Source organism: Elephas maximus, chromosome 6 (assembly GCF_024166365.1).
Source record: "Elephas maximus indicus isolate mEleMax1 chromosome 6, mEleMax1 primary haplotype, whole genome shotgun sequence".
In the NCBI taxonomy this organism is placed as follows: Eukaryota; Metazoa; Chordata; class Mammalia; order Proboscidea; family Elephantidae; genus Elephas; species Elephas maximus.
Genome location: NC_064824.1, coordinates 94,752,515 through 94,770,113, shown reverse-complemented (window position 1 = coordinate 94,770,113; position 17,599 = coordinate 94,752,515). Strand labels below are relative to the sequence as shown.

Here is a 17,599-nt window from a genome sequence, read left to right as displayed (position 1 = left end):
AGTACATACAGTAAGATCCGTAGTCAGGCTGGGGCAAGTGCCTCAATGGTAGTGACCTCAGACCCAAGGCATACCTCATTGGGCCCCCTCTGCTCCTCGCTGGTGACAGAGAAATTAGGCTTAATCCTCAATCTTAATGATTTCTAAAAGAAGATCTGGGAAAAGCTGGCAGAGCCCTCACTCACTTGTGGAGCCAAGCTTCCCCCACACCAAGTGCAAGCATGGGTCCAGCCCAGTTACCTGGTAACCTGGAGGTGGGCCCCCCTCTTAGTTTTCCCCTTACCTTTGCAGGGGCAGCTATCGGAATTCTGAGGTCTCTTCAAGGTCGCTCAACACAAGCTATCCTGAAGGGCTTTTTACTCCTTTTTTGTTTTTCTTTTTTCCCTGCTATTTTAACTCTTGCTTTGCACTGGGTGTTACAGGGTGTTCTCAGTGCCAGGGACCTGTTTATCCCCTCCAACTAGCTCCAGTCCCATGCTCTACTGACTGAGCTAGCTGGGCTTCGCTGGCCACCCTGGGATTTCTCCCGCAGAAAAGCATACAGGCCAGACCTCCCCACCACAGAGGTCGCTGGCCACCCCGGAATGCCTCTTGTTTCCGCAAACGGGGCGCAGATGTTTCAGTGGAGGAGGAATATGCTGCACGCACATCCTCCAGCTGCAGCTCTGCTGCCTAATTAGGGCCCTAGTGGCTGGCTCCACATCGGACACCCCTCTCAGTGCTGCCAGTAGAAGCCACCCCACACGAGCTGCCTCAGCACGGCAATCCGGCTTTTGCTTTGGGGCCTCCTATGAATATCGCCATGCCCAGAACAGCAGCCACGCAACTCCCACAACCAAAGCACAAACATCCTTCTTTTCGTTCTCAACATGCAAAGACTAAAGTAACTGCAACAGTCCCTGTGGCATTTTTGGAGCATCCCTGTACTCATGCACAGGTCCCCAGGCATCAACAGCCTGGGCTGGTGTCCCAGGGCATGTGTCCCTGGCCACCCTGGGATTTCCCCCAGCAGAGCCCGCTTTCCCCCATGCACCTGGGAAGGCGTGGTGTGCCCTTTGGATTCCCACCGACTACACCACTTGTTGGGGGACAGCCCCAGCAAGGAAAGACCTTCGCTGTGCATCCTGGCAGGTAATCCGAAGAACTGACACATAGCCCTTTCCAGATTCACACATTTATTCAGGGAAACATACTTACACAGGCAAGCAGCTGCTTTCTCCAGTGGTGGCCGGCTGGAGTATTTTCCGCAACCACCTAGCAAGGGACCCAAGCTTATATACCATTCTACTTGGAACCAAGGCTCATTGTTTTTCTCCCACGTCCTTGGGTAATCAGTGTTCCCAGGGACTTCACATCCAGGCCCAGATGTTTTCCTTCTTGTTGCTAAGGCATTTCTCGGCCTTGGGTGCTGGCCCAGTTATGCCAGTCCTGGCCTTTTACCTTAGCCTGAGTCTATCCTGAATTCATCCCCAGCATGCTTCAGGGAAGAGCAAAGCTGACTTGACTCCATTAGGGAGGGGATGCATATAGCTGAACAGTATTACCCTACACAACTATACCCTAGTATAGTTGAACAGCTGCGTGTGTGCATGTGTGTTATTTTAAAGGAATTTGTTGGGTTCAACAAGGATGTTACTTAGAATCCTAGGGTACATTTCTAAGTCTATAAAAATTGTCTGCCGATCAGTGTTTTCAGAACTTGCCCTCAGGAGAGATTTAGTAAGTTGACCCTCACCTCCAGATTCTTTAGCAAAAATATTTTAAATAATAACACTTATTTGTTTAATGTATTTGTCATTTGGTACTGTCTGTACCTTCTAAGCAAAATCTGCTGGTTTTGGAAATGAAGTTGTATACTGTGGCATTTTGCAGTTTGCTTAGCAATTAAGTCTCTCTTGACCTCTGGGAGAAAAGTAATTTTGTTCTCGGTTGTTGTTTAAGCAGGTGTCTATTATCTGAGAGAGCAGTGTGGTGCAGACCTAATCATAATGAGAAGAGGGAGGTTTTTTTTTTGAAGAGTGCTACATCATGTTAAAGTATGTCCATTGGGAATGGGACATATAGCAGCTGCGGAGGCTCACCATGGGAGGGATTATCTAGGGAGCTTAAAAGGACCAGCTTTCTGTTTAATAAATTTGGTGGGTACAAATTAGTTTTATCTTTTTTATAAATATTGTGTCTCAGGTGAAAGTTTACATCGCAAATTAGGTTCCTTATTAACCACTTTTATACAAATTGTGCTGTGACATTGGTTACAGTTTTCACAATGTGTCCGCATTCTCATTATTTCCACTCTGTTCTGTTTCCGTTTCCCTCCTTGCCCTTTCATCTTTGCATTTGGGTAAATGTTGGCCGTTTGGTCTCATGTAGTTGGTTGTTTGTGAGAGCACCTTACTCATGGATGATGTTGTTTATTTTATAAGCCAATGTATTATTTGGCTGAAAGGTGACCTCCAGGAGTAGCTTCAATGTCAAGGTCAAAGGCTATCTTAGGGCATTAAGTCTTGGGGGTTCCTCTAGTTTCTATCTGTCCAGTAGCTCTGGCCTTTTTTGGGAATATGGATTTTGGTCTTCTCACTTTTATATTTTAAAGCTTTTCATCAGTTTTATCTTGTAAAGCTTTTCAGAAGAGCATGGATAGTTTTCTAAAGAAAATTTGATTTTCTTATTACAGAAGACGTAGGTATGAAACCAAGAAGCAAACCAGGAATCCTTAGGTTTAAATGGAGAAAATGTGCAGTAGCAATTCCATATTGTTTGAATAACACTAATTTTCCTGTATTAGAACATTGCATTCAATAAGGTAGTAAACTAACATTTTAAATATAAGATTTTAAACTAACATTTTAAATATAAGATTTAGCGTGCTTTTTTTTTGTTTTTTGCATTGTTATGCAGTGTTGTGATTTAATATTTGCATGATGTCTAATCTTCATTATGGAAACATGAACGCTAAGAAGTACATTACTTTTCCTACAAGGGGAAAAATAAGTGTTCCAAAGCAGGTTTGGTAGCAGTCCCTTATTGTAATCCAAGAATTCTGATTTTATTTCTTTTCCCATTGACCTAAAGTAAAACATCTGAATGACGTTTTTAAACTAAGATGCACCTTTTAGGGATCCATTGGCATGGTTAATTTTAATTAATTTTAAGAGTATTCTTAAGCAGGAACTTGCTACTGAGTGTTTGTTTTATGCCTAGTCTTATAATAACGAGCTATTCAGTGTCTTTAAGATGTATTTACTTGAGTATATTGCATTTATTTCAAACTCACCTAAAACGGGATTGATTTTCTCACATAATCAGTGTTTCTGGGATTCTGTAGTCACTGAGATTGAAAATCTAGAATTTGGTCTTAATTTCTCCTTCACTTTTATCCAGCACTTTGAACCCTTGCTGAGAATTTGGAGTTCTAACAGGTTCCCAGGTGGTGCTAATACTGCTGGCTAGGGAGAACCACTAGTAGAGCAGTGGTTCTCAAAATTTATTATTACGTAAGAATCACTTGTTTTTTTTTTTTTTTAAAACTATAGACTTTGATTCGGTGTATTTGAGGTAGAAATGCAAATTCTCAGCAGGGGCTTGAACTGCAACAAACCGTTTGAAGCTCTGCTTTTATCCCCTATACCCAATCTGTCATCAATTCTTTGGGTACTGTCTTTGAAACATTCCTGACTGATATTTCCTTTTGGTGTTGTTACAGTTGACTCTTAAGCACTCAGTGCCAGGTTCCATGACTAACCAGTTAGCTTCTAACTGGTTTCCCCACCTGTGTCTTTTCTTTCAATCAGTCCCACATACACTCTCAGAATACCAAAAACCCAGTGTGGTTGAGTCGATTCTGACTCATAGCGACGCTATAGGACAGAGGAGAACTGCCCATAGAGTTTCCAAGGAGTGCCTGGCAGATTCGAACTGCAGACCCTTTGGTTAGCAGCCATAGCACTTAACTACTACACCACCAGGGTTTCCACTCTGAGAATAAGTTCTCCTAAACTTTACTTCTGTATTTTTGCTTCTCTGCTTAAGAGCCTGGAGTGTTTCTCCACTCATTACTCATAGTGTGGTTCCAGCTGAATTGCTCCACATTCTGTGTACAGAGTTCTTCTAATCTTATTTTATCTTCCCTCTCCAATTTTGCTTCTGATTTTGCCCAGTGACTGGCTTGTGTGTGGGTGTGTTCAAAAAGTTCTTTTACAGGTTGGTTGTTTGGGAATTGAAATACATTTTTATGTAGGAACAATGCTATAGGAGCTGTGGTTGAGTTCCTAAGCTGTAACTCAGAGGCCAGTATAACGTACATGTAGCTGCTTTCTAGACTTTGGAGCTGGGAGCCACGTGAACAGGAGGAAGCAAGGGAAGGATGAGCTGTTTTCTCTTTCCTAAGTACAGGGTCCTTAGGGTCGTCTTCAGATGGAGGGTTTTTACAATTTCAGTCATGTTTGTTAGTGACTTTTAATGTATAAATTGGTCTTTAGCATTTCATTTATGTTAACTGTCTTCCAAATCCTAGTGTTCTTCTCTTCAGACTCTCAGGCATGGAGAGATACCCCAAACTAAAAAAAAATAAAAAAAATTTTTTTTTTAAACTAAAGCATTAATTAATTCAGTAATTATGTTGTTTGCCTAGTAAAATAACAGTAGCTGCTTTTTCTTTTTTTTTTAAGGAGCACAGTACTCACGGGTAGTACTGTTTATTTTATGAGCCAATTTGTTATTTAGGTGAAAGGTGACTTCCAGGAGTGGTTACAGTTCCAAGTTTAAAGGGCACCTAGGGTGATAGTCTCAGGGGTTCCTCTAGTCTCTGCCGGTCCAGGAAGCCTGGCCTTGTTTTTGTTTTTTTTTTTTTAAAGAATTTGAGTTTTGTTCTACAGCTTTCTCCACTTCCGTTGGGGACCATGTATTTTGCCCCTGGTCAGAATGGTTGGTAGTGGCAGTCGGGCACCGTTCAGTTCTGGTCTCGGGGTAGATGAGGCTGTGGTTTATGTGGGCTGTTAGTCTTGTAGACTAGTTTCTTCTTTGAGTCTTTGGTTTCTTTCTTTCTCTTTTGCTATAGATGAGATCAATAATTGTGTCTTAGCTGGCTGCTGACAAGCTTTTAAGACACTAGACGCTACTCACCAAACTAGGCTATAGAATATAAACTTTATGAACTATTTTATGCCAATTGACCAAGATGTCCTTTGAGACTGTGATCCTAAGCCTTCAAACCCAGTAAACCAGTCCTGCAGAATATTTGGTTATGTCTAGGAAGTACCTGTAACTGTGTCCCCTATGTGCTTTATTATATATGTGAATATATAGTCAGCACACAGTCATGTGTATACATATACGTATAGCTACACCTGTACATGTACATGCATATACATATTAACCCATGGCCGTCTAGTTGATTCTGACTCTTAGCAACCCTATAGCACAGAGTAGAACTGCCCTACGTGGCTTCCAAGGAGTGATTCGAACAGCTGATCTTTGGGTTAGCAGCCAAACTCTTAACCGCTGTGCATCAGGGCTCCATACACATATATGCTTGTACATCCACCCATGTAACCTCACACATATTTTTTTGGTTATTATTGCTGTTGTTGCAAAATTGTATATGTTACATTTACCAAAAACACAATAAAACCAAAACCAAACCCAGTGCCGTTGAGTCGATTCCGACTCATAGCGACAGTATAGGACAGAGTAGAACTGCCGCATAGAGTCAAAAACACAATAGCTGCTTTTTATTGAGCACTTTTACCTCTGGCTTTTCTAATTCCAACAAATTTGCAAGATACATTATAGTTACTGCTACTTAATATATGACTATGTTGAGGAAGAGTGAAATTTAAATATGTACAGCTTTCTTATTTTTTAATCAGCTGAAGCTGATGTGTTTAACTAACTCTGGGTTTATAAAGAATGATCTATTGAAATCTAAAATGAAAATTTCCTCCAACAATTAGAAGTTGTCTTGTATTTTGGTGTTTATAAGGAGATATTTGAGGTTGTTTAACAGTTGCAGGTTATAGTATGATGTCAGAGTTACCCTATTCCACGTAAGGAAGAGAAGCACTAAATTTATTAAGAGGGATATGGGACTTAATACCGTTAAACTGGATAAATCAGCTTATGTGTTCATTTTTGTTTCTAACCTTTTCACATAGGATATCTTGACCACCAATCCAAGTTATTTTAGTTCACTGGATAGTGCTAAGAATTTGGGATAGAATTTCTAGATTACTCGAATAAATGAATTTGCAAGTACTTTTTTACAATCTCTAGCAATGGGAGTATGTCTCCTTCACCCAAAATGCTTTTGAAATGGATGGGGGTGGGGTAGGGGGAGGAATTAGGAAAGCCTCCCCTCCCTTCACTACCTTCCTCTCTCCTCTCACCTCCTTTTACTCAGTATTCAAGGTTGTCCATTGTAATGGTTAGGTTTTTTTGTTTTGAATGGAAACTCATGCTGATTCCCCAGTACCCAAGTAGGGGTTGGCCTTTAAATGAAATATAGGATATCTGAGAGGTCAGCATGTACTAGGGTTGCTGAATAAATGTGAAATTCATAAACGCATTAGTAAATTATGTAGTTTTGACAGAGGGCAGTGTACTGGAGAACCAAATTCATTCTGTGCAAAGCCAGTAAGATCTGGCAGGTAGCAACTTGATTGTGCTCAATTAAAATACAAAGGTCTTGACAAGAATCCCTGTCAGAGTCTGGCAGTGGAGAAAAAAAACAAAATTTTAGGACTAGACTGTAAGTTCCAACAGGAAAAGCCCTGTTCTTCTAGATCAAGGCCAAGTGGAAGCCAAAGGTTAGCTTACCATGAGTCTAGATGGTAGAAACCAGGTAGACCAGCCAGAAAATCAGGGATGGTGAGTGACAGGGCCAAGAAAAGGGGGCTAGGATATGAGTTGTGCGAAGGAGTGCCTAGGAGAAAAATGCTCACTGTTCATCCATTCATTTAACAAATTTTTATTGACATCCGCTATGTTCCAGGTACTTTTTTAGACACTGGGGATAAATAGCAAACAAAATAGATGAAAATTCCTGCCTCTGTGAAGCTTACATTCTTGCTGGGGGAGGTGGGCAATAATCAAGTAAATAAGTAAAATATGTAAAAAGATAAGTAAAAAGATCAGATCTTAATAATGGCTATAGTAAAAAAACAAAGCAGGAAAGGAGGCATGGGGAATGCCAGGGAGATGTGGTTTTAAATATGATGGCCGATGTATTTAAGCGAGAAGGTGACATTTGAGCAGGCTCTTGAAAAAGACTTTAGTAAGTTATGTTATCAGCTAAGGAAATTAAACCAGTTAACTTGCGCTCAGTGATGTATTTCACCTGTATATACAAAAAAACCAAACTAGTTGCTGTCAGGTCAACTCTGATTAATGGTGACGCTACGTGTGTCAGAGTAGGACTGTGCTGTATAGGGTTTTCAGTGGTTAATTTTTTGGAAATAGATCACCAGGCCTTTCTTCTGAGGTGCCTCTGGATAGACTCGAACCTCCAACCTTTCGGTTAGCAGCTGAGCGTTTGCACCACCCAGGGACTCTACAGCTGTATTTAGTGTGTGACAAACTTTCCTGTCTTGCTGTTTTAAAATTTACTTGCAACAGGAAATAAATACATGTTTGGGGTGGGGAAGGAGAAGAGGATGCCATTTCTGAAGGTGGAGTGTGTGGGCAAGGATAGGCATAAAGGGGATGGTAGAGAAACCCTCCTCCTTAACTGCTAGGAGAAAGCTGTGCTGGTCGCAGATGTGTGATAGCCTTTGCCCTCATGTAACCTCAGTCTATAGAAATTGTTTCTGACATCACCTGTTGACAGTGGAATAATAGGTCTTATTTTGACAGCAGGAGATTATCACAGGTCAGGCTTTAATGAACAGTCCTCAAGACTTTATGTCTGGGAAGCTTAAACTTAACTCTTGTGTTGTAGTACTAATATTTAATGCTTCTCTTTCAGCTTTGTAGGAAACCAATCTTAGAGAGGCAGACGGGATGGCTAGCTCAGCCCGGGAACATCTGCTTTTTGTGCGGCGTCGAAATCCCCAGATGCGCTACACACTGAGCCCTGAGAACCTCCAGAGCCTTGCTGCCCAGAGCTCCATGCCGGAGAACATGACCCTCCAGCGGGCCAACAGTGACACGGACCTGGTGACTTCTGAAAGCCGCTCCAGTTTGACTGCCAGCATGTATGAGTACACGCTGGGGCAAGCCCAGAACCTCATCATCTTCTGGGACATTAAAGAGGAGGTGGACCCCAGTGATTGGATTGGACTTTATCATATAGGTGAGTCAAAGGAAATGGACTTGCATGTGACTTAGCATGTGCATTTTTACTCTGGCGTTGTACTACTCTGTATTCTCTCCTGTAAAAAAAAATACCACACAGATACAACAAGATTCTGGGAATTTTTCTTTCTTCTTTGGGAGAGGAGAGTCAACAATTATGAATAACTTTTCTTATGTGAGTTTTATGGTTACTTCTCTACCTAATTAAATCAGAACCTACAGCTTTTTATAGTATTTTATTTTTAAAACTGTGCATTGTTCTTGATCAGTAGTCTCGTTTTGGGGAAAAAGGTGGCTATTAACATTGATTAATGTTTTTAAGCTGTCAAAAAGATGTTCAGATTTACATAACTGATATGAAAAAATGTTCTATATTTTCTAAAGGCCGAATTTCATGAATAAGAACATAAAATCTAAGCTGTACTTTTTTCCCCACAATTCCTTGATATGCCCTAGATCAATTAGGTGAAGAAAGTGTCATGTTCTCTTGACAAATGCCTGAGAAACGTGTTGGTTCTTTCTTTAATAAAAACAGTCCAGCTCTGTTTAGCTAATTTCCATCTGTTATTCCCAGAAAATAGAAACTCTGCTTTATTTTATAGCAAAAATCAAAACCAACCAACTAACCACACAGAAAATCCAAATCAAATCTAGATAGATAGAACCTAACATCCCATAAAGTTGAAATTTTTCACTGAATGAAGGGAATTCCTTTCAAAATTGAACATTAAATGTTTTATTTGGAAGACATTGTTGCTTTTATTGTAAATTATAAGCATCCTTTAAAAAATACATACGTAAATTGGGGAGAAAGACTTGTTTTTTGGCAGTGGTTCTCAACAGGGGCAATTTTTTTCCCCCTAGAGGACATTAGGCAGTATCTGGAGACATTTTTGGTTGTCTCAACTGGATGAGGAGTCCCTGGGTAGCACAAATGGTTGAGAGCTCAAGTATTAACCAAAAGGTTGGCAGTTCACGCCTACTCAGAGGTGCCTCGGAAGAAAGGTCTGGTAATCTGCGTCTGAGAGATCACCGCCCTGACAACCGTGTGGAGCACAGTTCTGTTCTGATTCACATGGGGTCACCATGAGTTAGAATCGACTTGATGGCAACTGGTGTGGTTTTTGGTTTGGTTCAATCGGGTGGGGATAAGCAAGGCCAGGGATGCTGCTAAAAATATACAGGAGATGCCCGTTATTACCGTTCTTATTCAGTATTGTACCAGAAGTCCTAGCCAGAACAATAAGGGAAGGGGAAATAAAGGGTATCCAGATTGGTAAGGAAGAAGTAAAGCTATCCCTATTTGTAGATGACGGGATCGTATACGTGGAAAATCCCAGAGATTCCACGAGAAAATTACTGGAACTCATAGAAGAGTTCATCAAAGCGGCAAGGTACAAGATCAACATACAAAAATCAATTGGATTCCTCTACACTAACAAGGAGAACTCCTAAAAGGAAATCAGGGATCAGTACCATTACAATAGCCCCCAAAAGCATTAAAAAAAAAAAACACATAGAGAGACCAAAGTACTTGGTGTTGCGGTTGGCGTGCTGTTTGTTTTAGCAGGTATTCCACAATGAATGGCCTTAAAAGACACAGGTTCCAGTGTCTAGAGTATTAAATATGGCTTGTTTCTCTAGTCGCAGGGCCGTGGCTGTGTTTAAAAGAAAGATCAGCTTATCTGGCACCTCATACTGAGTGACCAAGACCTGGTCTTAAGCAGAGCTAGCCATTTGTCCTGGGACTGGGAGGGGCTCTTCTGAGTGCAGGCAGCTTCACATCTGTGGGGACTTTGCTGTTCTGGGTGGGGAGGGCATCTGTGGCAGCACTGTGGCCTTTAACTGGTAGCCATTTCCTGCCCCCTTCTTTCTGCAAACAGAATCCTGATGGGGTCAGGCAGAGAGCTCTTGATCTAAGGGCAAATAGACCCTCACAGACTCATGAAAGGTCTAAACCTACGTAGCAGTCCACCTAGTGCTTAGTCTAGGAGTAGGCATGTGACTACATTCTGACCAGTGAGATGTTAGGGGAGGACTTTTGGGGATTTTCCCTTTCCAATGAAAAACCAGCACCTCATTTTGAGAGAGTCTTTTAAACTTCCCTTTCTCTTGTACTTGGGATTTTGGCGAAAGGATGTGTGTCTGGAGCTGTTGCATTCATGTGGCAACTGTGAGGTGTCACTCGAGAGGATAAAAAACTCAATGTAGGGCAGAAAGGTCGAAATAATTTGGACTGCTTCCCTAGAATTTTTGATACATGAGGAAACGATCCCCCTATTTGAGTCACTAGTGGAGCCCTGGGAGTGCAGTGGCTAAGACCTATGGCTGCTCACTGCAAGGCTGGCAGTTTGAATCCACCAGCCCCTCCTTGGAAACCCTATGGGGCAGTTCTTCTCTGTCCTGTCGGGTCACTGTGAGTCAGATTTGACTCTACGGCAACAGGTTTGGTTTGGTTTGAAGTCATTAGTAGTAAGGCTCTTTTGTACCAGCAGTTATTCCTAACTGAGCCACTAGGGTGGCTAGAACAAAGAGAAAGGGAAAACGAGGTACACCTGACTGCTTTTAAAGGTGAGAAAGAATGAGTGGGCTACTTGGGTTACTACTTCAGGGGAAGTGCTTGGGATGGTTTTAATATAGGTAAAAACAACTAGGTGGTTTTTAAAAGCAGTAACAGAAATTTCATATAAAAGTTTTGAAAGCAGTAACTCCCAGCCATGTGGTAATTTTCAAAAGTTTAGTAGGGCAGATAATGTGATGGGAAGAACTTTTCAAGTGAGTGATTTATAACTTGAAAATATGCGGTTTTCCTGAACACTGTTAAGTGAATTGAAGGTAGGTGGGATGATTCATTTGGAGGGGACCTTAACGAAAAGAGGAAACCTTAAGTTTCCTGGTCTGTGAACTGTGAGCGCAAGGCTAGGATGGAGGAAAAAGGCGGGGAGGGGGTGGGGGTGGGGGTGGGGTGGGTCCAAGTTAAGTCATAAATTTAAGGCTATTTTGGCTAAGCAGGAATATGCAGAATGAGCACTCTCTTGGGCTCATAAAATAGATGTGCTGAGAATCTAGGTTTCATAACAACAGCACGTGTGTCAGGAATACGCTTCAGATTTCTGTACTTCTTGGTAGGAAGCAGCTGCTCCCCTTCAGTTGTGTCCTGAGAAGCCAGACTGTTTCCTAGCAACTTCTAGTTTTATTTATGGAACAGAGAGACAGTCTCTATAGAAATAAGTCCCAAAGGGAAAAGGTTTTGGTGGAACACAGAGCTGGGGAGGTGTGGCTTGTTGGCACACTAAGCATTTTGATTGTGTTTCTCTTGGCTTACATTTTCTTCCCTTTGTAGAAGTGTGAGTTTTGTTTTTGTTTGGTTAACTGTTAATGTTTTGTACTGTACAACTTACTCCAAATGACTTTTAGCACTACTAATCCGGAGGGGAAATATATCCTCCAGGATCAGAAAAATAAATCTTCCTTTAGACATTTTAGGCAGTGAACAGGCCCTATTGGGAATGCAAGGAAAAAAATTTAGTTGAAAATATCAAAATTACCATTCGGGAAAACTTTGAGTGTGAACACAGTCCTCAGAACAGATGCTAATTACATTTTTCTCCTTCCAGAAAGTCTCATATGCACCCTGAGATTTCCAGAGATGATAGCAATGTAGTTTTTGCACTAAATAGAACACATAATGTACCTTTGGTGATTTAATTATCTCTGATCCACAGATCTCCAAGTTACAACCGTTAATGCCTTCAGATGGTTTTCAGAAATCACTAGGTTTGTAATTTATTGTTGGCCTCCAAAATTTCTAAAATTAGAATCAACCCCTCATGAATTTAACAGTCCTACTAGCTGCCTCCTTCTAAGCACACTAATTAAAAAGAATGCAAGTATTTACCTTATGCAGAAACACTTAGGTTACCCAATGCAAAGAGCTTTCCATGAAAAATCAAATGGGAACAGTTTAAAGAAAAAAAAAAAAAAAAAGAGGAGGCCCAAAAAAACCCATTGCTGTCGAGTCAATTCCGACTCATAGTGACCCTACAGAACAGAGTAGAACTGCCCCCTAGAGTTTCCAGGGGGCACCTGGTGGATTCGAACTGCAGTTAGCAGCTGTAGAGTATATTAAATTTGTTTCAGGCCTGTTATTTAATTCTTCTTAACATTTGGTCTTGTGCTTATTTTTCTGGCCATTTGAAAGAAAAACACTTCACCAAAAGGCTTACGTTTCCATTTCTCATTTGCAAGCAACTTCAGGTGCCTGAACAGAAGTAGAAAAATGCACATGATGAAGAATTAGAAGTATGTACTATGCTGTACACCAGTGCTACTCTAAGTACTGGTCTGTGAACTGTTCGTTACTGATCTGTGACTAGATAAGGAGCAGGCTTCAGAATGTAAATCAATGTACTGCTTCCTTCATTGAGAAAATCTTGCTGTGAAAAAAAAGTTCCACTACATAATGGGTTTATTGATGGAAGTGTTTCATATTCTGGCACAAGCTTCTCATTGCTTCATGGACCAGTCTTTGACTGGACCAAGTTCTGAGTATACCTCTCAGTATCCACATAGTGAAGATTATTCTGTCAAAGGATAACAGCCAAACAACTATATTTTAGAGTTCTATGGTAAGTTTAAGCTTATCTTTTATAAATAAAAAAGTAAGACCCAGAATGGTGAAGCCATGCTACTTGTTGGGGGCCAGAGTCAAGACCGGAACTTAAGTTTCCTGTGACCCAGTCTTCATTTTTTTTTTTTTTTTCCTATTGATGGGAAATGTAGTCCAATGTCTTCCAGCCTGTATTTGTTCACCACTTTCTTGATTTTTACGATATTGAATTATCACCTGTATTATTAATGTTTTTCTTTAAAGCATCTGATTAAAACAAACAAAAGAGTTGTCTGCCCTGGCCATACCCTAAGCAATAATGTCTGGGAAGGATTTCCTGTGTTAGTTACGTTTCTTTCTGACACCATTAACTGTTAAGAAATAACTTTTGTTTACGAACCACCCAAGATCATCACATGCAGCACATTTTGAGAAACTCAGGGTAATCCGTGGTTAAGAGCACAGGCTCTCCAGTCAGACAGACTAGTACATTCAAATCCACTGACAAAGCTGAATGACTCTGGGCAAGTTATTTGATCTTTCTAAATCTCAGTTTCTTTACCTATAAAAAATGAGTAACAAAAATACCTACATCACGAAGATTAAATGAGACAATGTGTGCAAAGCTCCAAGCAAGGTACCTTGTACATTGTAAGGTCCTGCTGATTGTAGACTTAATATTATTTTCTTGATTGCTATTCATAATCATAAAATCCTTTTACTGGTAGCCTGAAGCTGCAACACCACCTAACTCTCTGAATAAATCCGCAAGAAGGGATTTCCAGATTAAAGTGACACGCTGGGCCACTTCTGTTTATAGAAAACAAAATCTCTTCCTTTGAAACATAGCTCTAGCAATTATATGAAGCCCTTTCTTAAAATATGAATGCTAAATAATACAGCATTTCAGTTTGAGTCTTTACAGCAGCATGCTTTCTAAGGCGATGGGAAAGCTGGTTTTAAATCTGAAATCCAATCAAGTGGAACAAAGAATTCATGTATTAGGTATTTAGTTTCTGTAATACTTAAGAGATACAGGTAAGAGTGCCTCTTCTTAAGCTCTTTTGATATTTTTACATGATTATTGCCAAAGAAAAGTTGCTTTAGTTTGTTTAAACTTTTAAAATGCTCTTAGGAAATAAATGCTTAGAACATGAAATTGGTTTTGGGAAGAACTGAACTCTGCTTTTTGGTGTCTAGTTTTTTTTTTTTTTTAGTTGTGTTAGGATGGTTAAGATTATGCTGCAGCAGGTAACTGACCCTGAATCTTCAGTGGCTTAACAAAACAAGATTATTTATTGCGAATGCTATATGTCCATAGCTTGGCAGGGGCTCTCTACTGTCATTTAGGAACTCCAGCTCATAGCCTTGATTTTTCCAATATTGATTATTAAAGGCTCAACCATCTTGTAATTACACCATCTGGAACACATGACCTCCTCAGTCAGGTGTCAGGGGACAAGAGAGCTAGAGGGTCACACCAGCTCTTAAATACTTTGGCTCCAAAGTATCACATTTCACTTCTGCCCAGAGCCCATTGTTCAGCACTGGTCACATGATTCCACTTAACTGCAAGGGGACTGGGAAATGAGAAGGAGCCCTTAGTCATTCTGTGAGCAGTCAATGTCTCTTTCACAGTGGATGTATCTTGTTACCATCAGTCCAGTCCCTCTGGCCTGTTACAAAGCCAAAAACAATCTTGCACTGTCACTGCAAAAATAGGTGCTGAGGATTAGAATGTGTCATACTTTGGAATACGCTTTGCAGGGTGCTCTGGAGACTGAGTGAGAGGACCCTCCCAGGATAGTAGCTGACCCGCGTGAATGTACAATAGCAGTTAGTGGAATCTGAAATCAGAGCATTGCATTGGTATCTCAAACCATCTTTCTTTTAAAATGCATGTTGGAGGTTTGATTCATAGAGGAGAAATCAATGTGTTCAAAATGGTTATGAGAGATGGCCTTGGATTTTGGGTAGGTTTTCAAAAATTACGTAGCTCGACTTATCCAAAGAAGCACTAGTATATTTTATCTCAGTACATTGGTTGCAAGCAGTGCTTGCAAGGTGATACTCTGAAAACAGAACGTAGTTTTGAAAGCATTACCCAGTTAGTTCTATAAATGTTACTGGAGGGTTTTTTTCCCATGTTGATTTATGTCATCTTTCTTAAAAAAGGGTTATATATGTCGTATAATTAGTAAATGCAAAATCATTGTAAATGTTTTGTGATGGAATTGAGATAGCATTGGCATGAGGTTTAGAAAGTCTTCATTCTGGTAAAACCCTTTACCACAAAACAATTGCTTACCATACATATTAACTTTATACTAATGTTGTAATTGACTTTTCATAATCCTGAAGGATGAAATAGTGGGCATACCAATAAAGAAAGTGTGCTTATAATGCCATCTTTTTATGCTGATATCTGCCTTAAAGTCTGTTTTGTCTGTTATCTATTGCTATATCAACTTCCTTTCGTTAGTTTTTGCTTAGTATCTCTTTTCCCAGTGACTTACTTTCAGCGTTTCTTTGGTATGCTTCATTCAGGTATATCTGCTGTAATTCATCTATAACTTTATGATTTTTAATCCAATCTGGACATCTTTTTTAAACTGGTGAGTTTAGTGTTTTTATATGTGCTGTTTTTTTATGTATATATTTGAACTTATTTCTGTATCTTATTTTGTTTTCTATGTACTGTGCTTTGTATAGGTTTTTTTTTTTCTATTTTCCTACTTTTCAATGAAATGATGTTTTCTTTACCTCCCCTCTGCCTCCTGCCCACATTCTTCCTCATTTCTATTTGCTTGGAAGTTAAACATCCTAGTCCTATTCTGTTAGCAGTTGCCTTTAAAAATTTGGTACATGTAATTGAACCAACAGATGCTACATAGAACTGGTATCTTTAAACGTTTCTCACACTATACAAGGATCTTAGAACATTCTTATTCCAATCATTTCCCTCCCTAGCTTTTCTTTGATTGTTGGCAAAATCAATTCCATACAGTTTAAAATTCCTTCTTCCACATTAGGCATTATTATTATTACGGAGCTTTTTCATAGACAAGGATTGTTACATATTCTGCATAACAAGCTGCTACAAAACTTAGTGGCTTAAAAGAACACTTTTTTGGATGAGCAAAGAATTTAAGGATAAGAAAAATGACTTGCCTGAATTAGCAGCACTAGAGTACATTGGGTTTGATTTTCTTCTCTCTCTCTCTCTCTCACACACACACACACACACACACACACACAGAGAGAGAGAGAGACAGACAGAGACACACAGACCCAGACACACACACACAGACACAGACACACACACACACAGACACACACACCCAAAACGTCCGTTATAAATTAATGGTAGCAAGTAGGAGGAGTTTTAAATTTAATTTCAAATCCTTATTGACTTACCAAACCAAAGAACGTCTTTTTTTTTTTTTTTTCTGGTTAATGTAAAAAAAGAAAAAAGACGTTCTTTGTTTTTTTTTTTTTTAATGTAGGTGATGATAAAAGGTTTCAAATCTTTTTTTTCCCAGTGGGTTTTCCCCTTAATGGGTTCTCACATGTTCTTTGTTTTATTTTGCACCATCTATTTTTATCTTTATTTGTAGAGTCAGAGTCTTAAACTAACCTTAGGCTGGCAATCTTTGAGTTAGGGTAGAGCTGTGATAACTATCAAAGTCATTATATGTATTTCCGTCAATTGTTTCCCACAGTCTGGCTGACATTCCCTTCACAGTTTTTTTTTTTTTTTCACAGTAGTGCACGCTTCATATGGACTTCAGAGGAACTATGTGGGCAACTCAGATTTTTAGTCTGTTTAAAATTGTGGGGATGGGAGTATTGGAACTCAGATTTAACGGTGACATTAAAGGATTCTTCCTCTGAGCACTTGTACCTTTATCTTTTGTGCTTATTTTATTTAAGTTATGAATTGTAAAACTCCCAATATATGCTCATTGAGAGAGCCTGAATTTTCTTTTCCCTACTTTAAAATTTATAAAACAAAAGTCAAATATTGTGAATGGTCACATTTTCTCAATTTATTGTAGTTTCTAAAATCATTACAAAGCTGTGCTAATGTACTGAAATATTGTGCTTTAGTTACAAACGGTGCTTGATCTGGGTAAGATTAGGTGGATCTGTTAACCTCAGCATCAGGTAGTAGAGTGTCTAGGATTGTTTTTGGAGTGAGCATGTGGGACACAACTGGATTCAAATTCTGGCCTTGCCACTTAGTGCTTAGAAGAAAGAAGTATTTAACTGTCCTGAGCCTCAGTTTCTTTGTGTATAAAATGGGAATAATAATACCAACCTCATAACATTTGTAATGTGTATAGATGTGAAGAGGGTACACAGCAGGTAGCCACCATACCATAAACATTTGCTGATGCCTAGTATTTGTCTGCCACTAGGCAATAAGCTATAAACATGATTTAGCTCACAGGTTAGTAGGGTGAGACATAGGTAGGAAGGAAATAATCTTAATGCAGTGTGGTAAGAACAATAATAAAGAGCATGGATAAGGAGTAGTTTGATGCCTGAGATAGGTTCAGGAATGGAAAGGTATAGAAAAGACTTCACCAAGAGGGTGATATTTCAACTTACTTTGCAATAGGACTTTTTCTGGTGTTCACATGAGGAAAAGTCATGCCAGAAGGTGGGAATAGCAGATGCACATGCCAGTTCGTTCTC

The 17,599-nt window shown here is 39.8% G+C and overlaps 1 protein-coding gene across 6 annotated transcripts in view; it reads left to right on the top strand.

Moving 5' to 3' along the window:
- The window catches only part of HECW2 (HECT, C2 and WW domain containing E3 ubiquitin protein ligase 2), a 463,541-nt gene that overhangs the window by 179,988 nt on the left and 265,954 nt on the right, over positions 1 to 17,599 (top strand). For all 6 annotated transcript variants that reach the window (XR_007517919.1, XM_049887746.1, XM_049887747.1 and 3 more), the window contains exon 2: positions 7,961 to 8,287. Coding sequence is in view for 5 of the 6 variants with exons in the window: in XM_049887746.1 (XP_049743703.1) it covers positions 7,996 to 8,287 (292 nt within the window). In the remaining variant the exon portion in view is untranslated. The remainder of the gene's footprint in view (positions 1 to 7,960; positions 8,288 to 17,599) is intronic.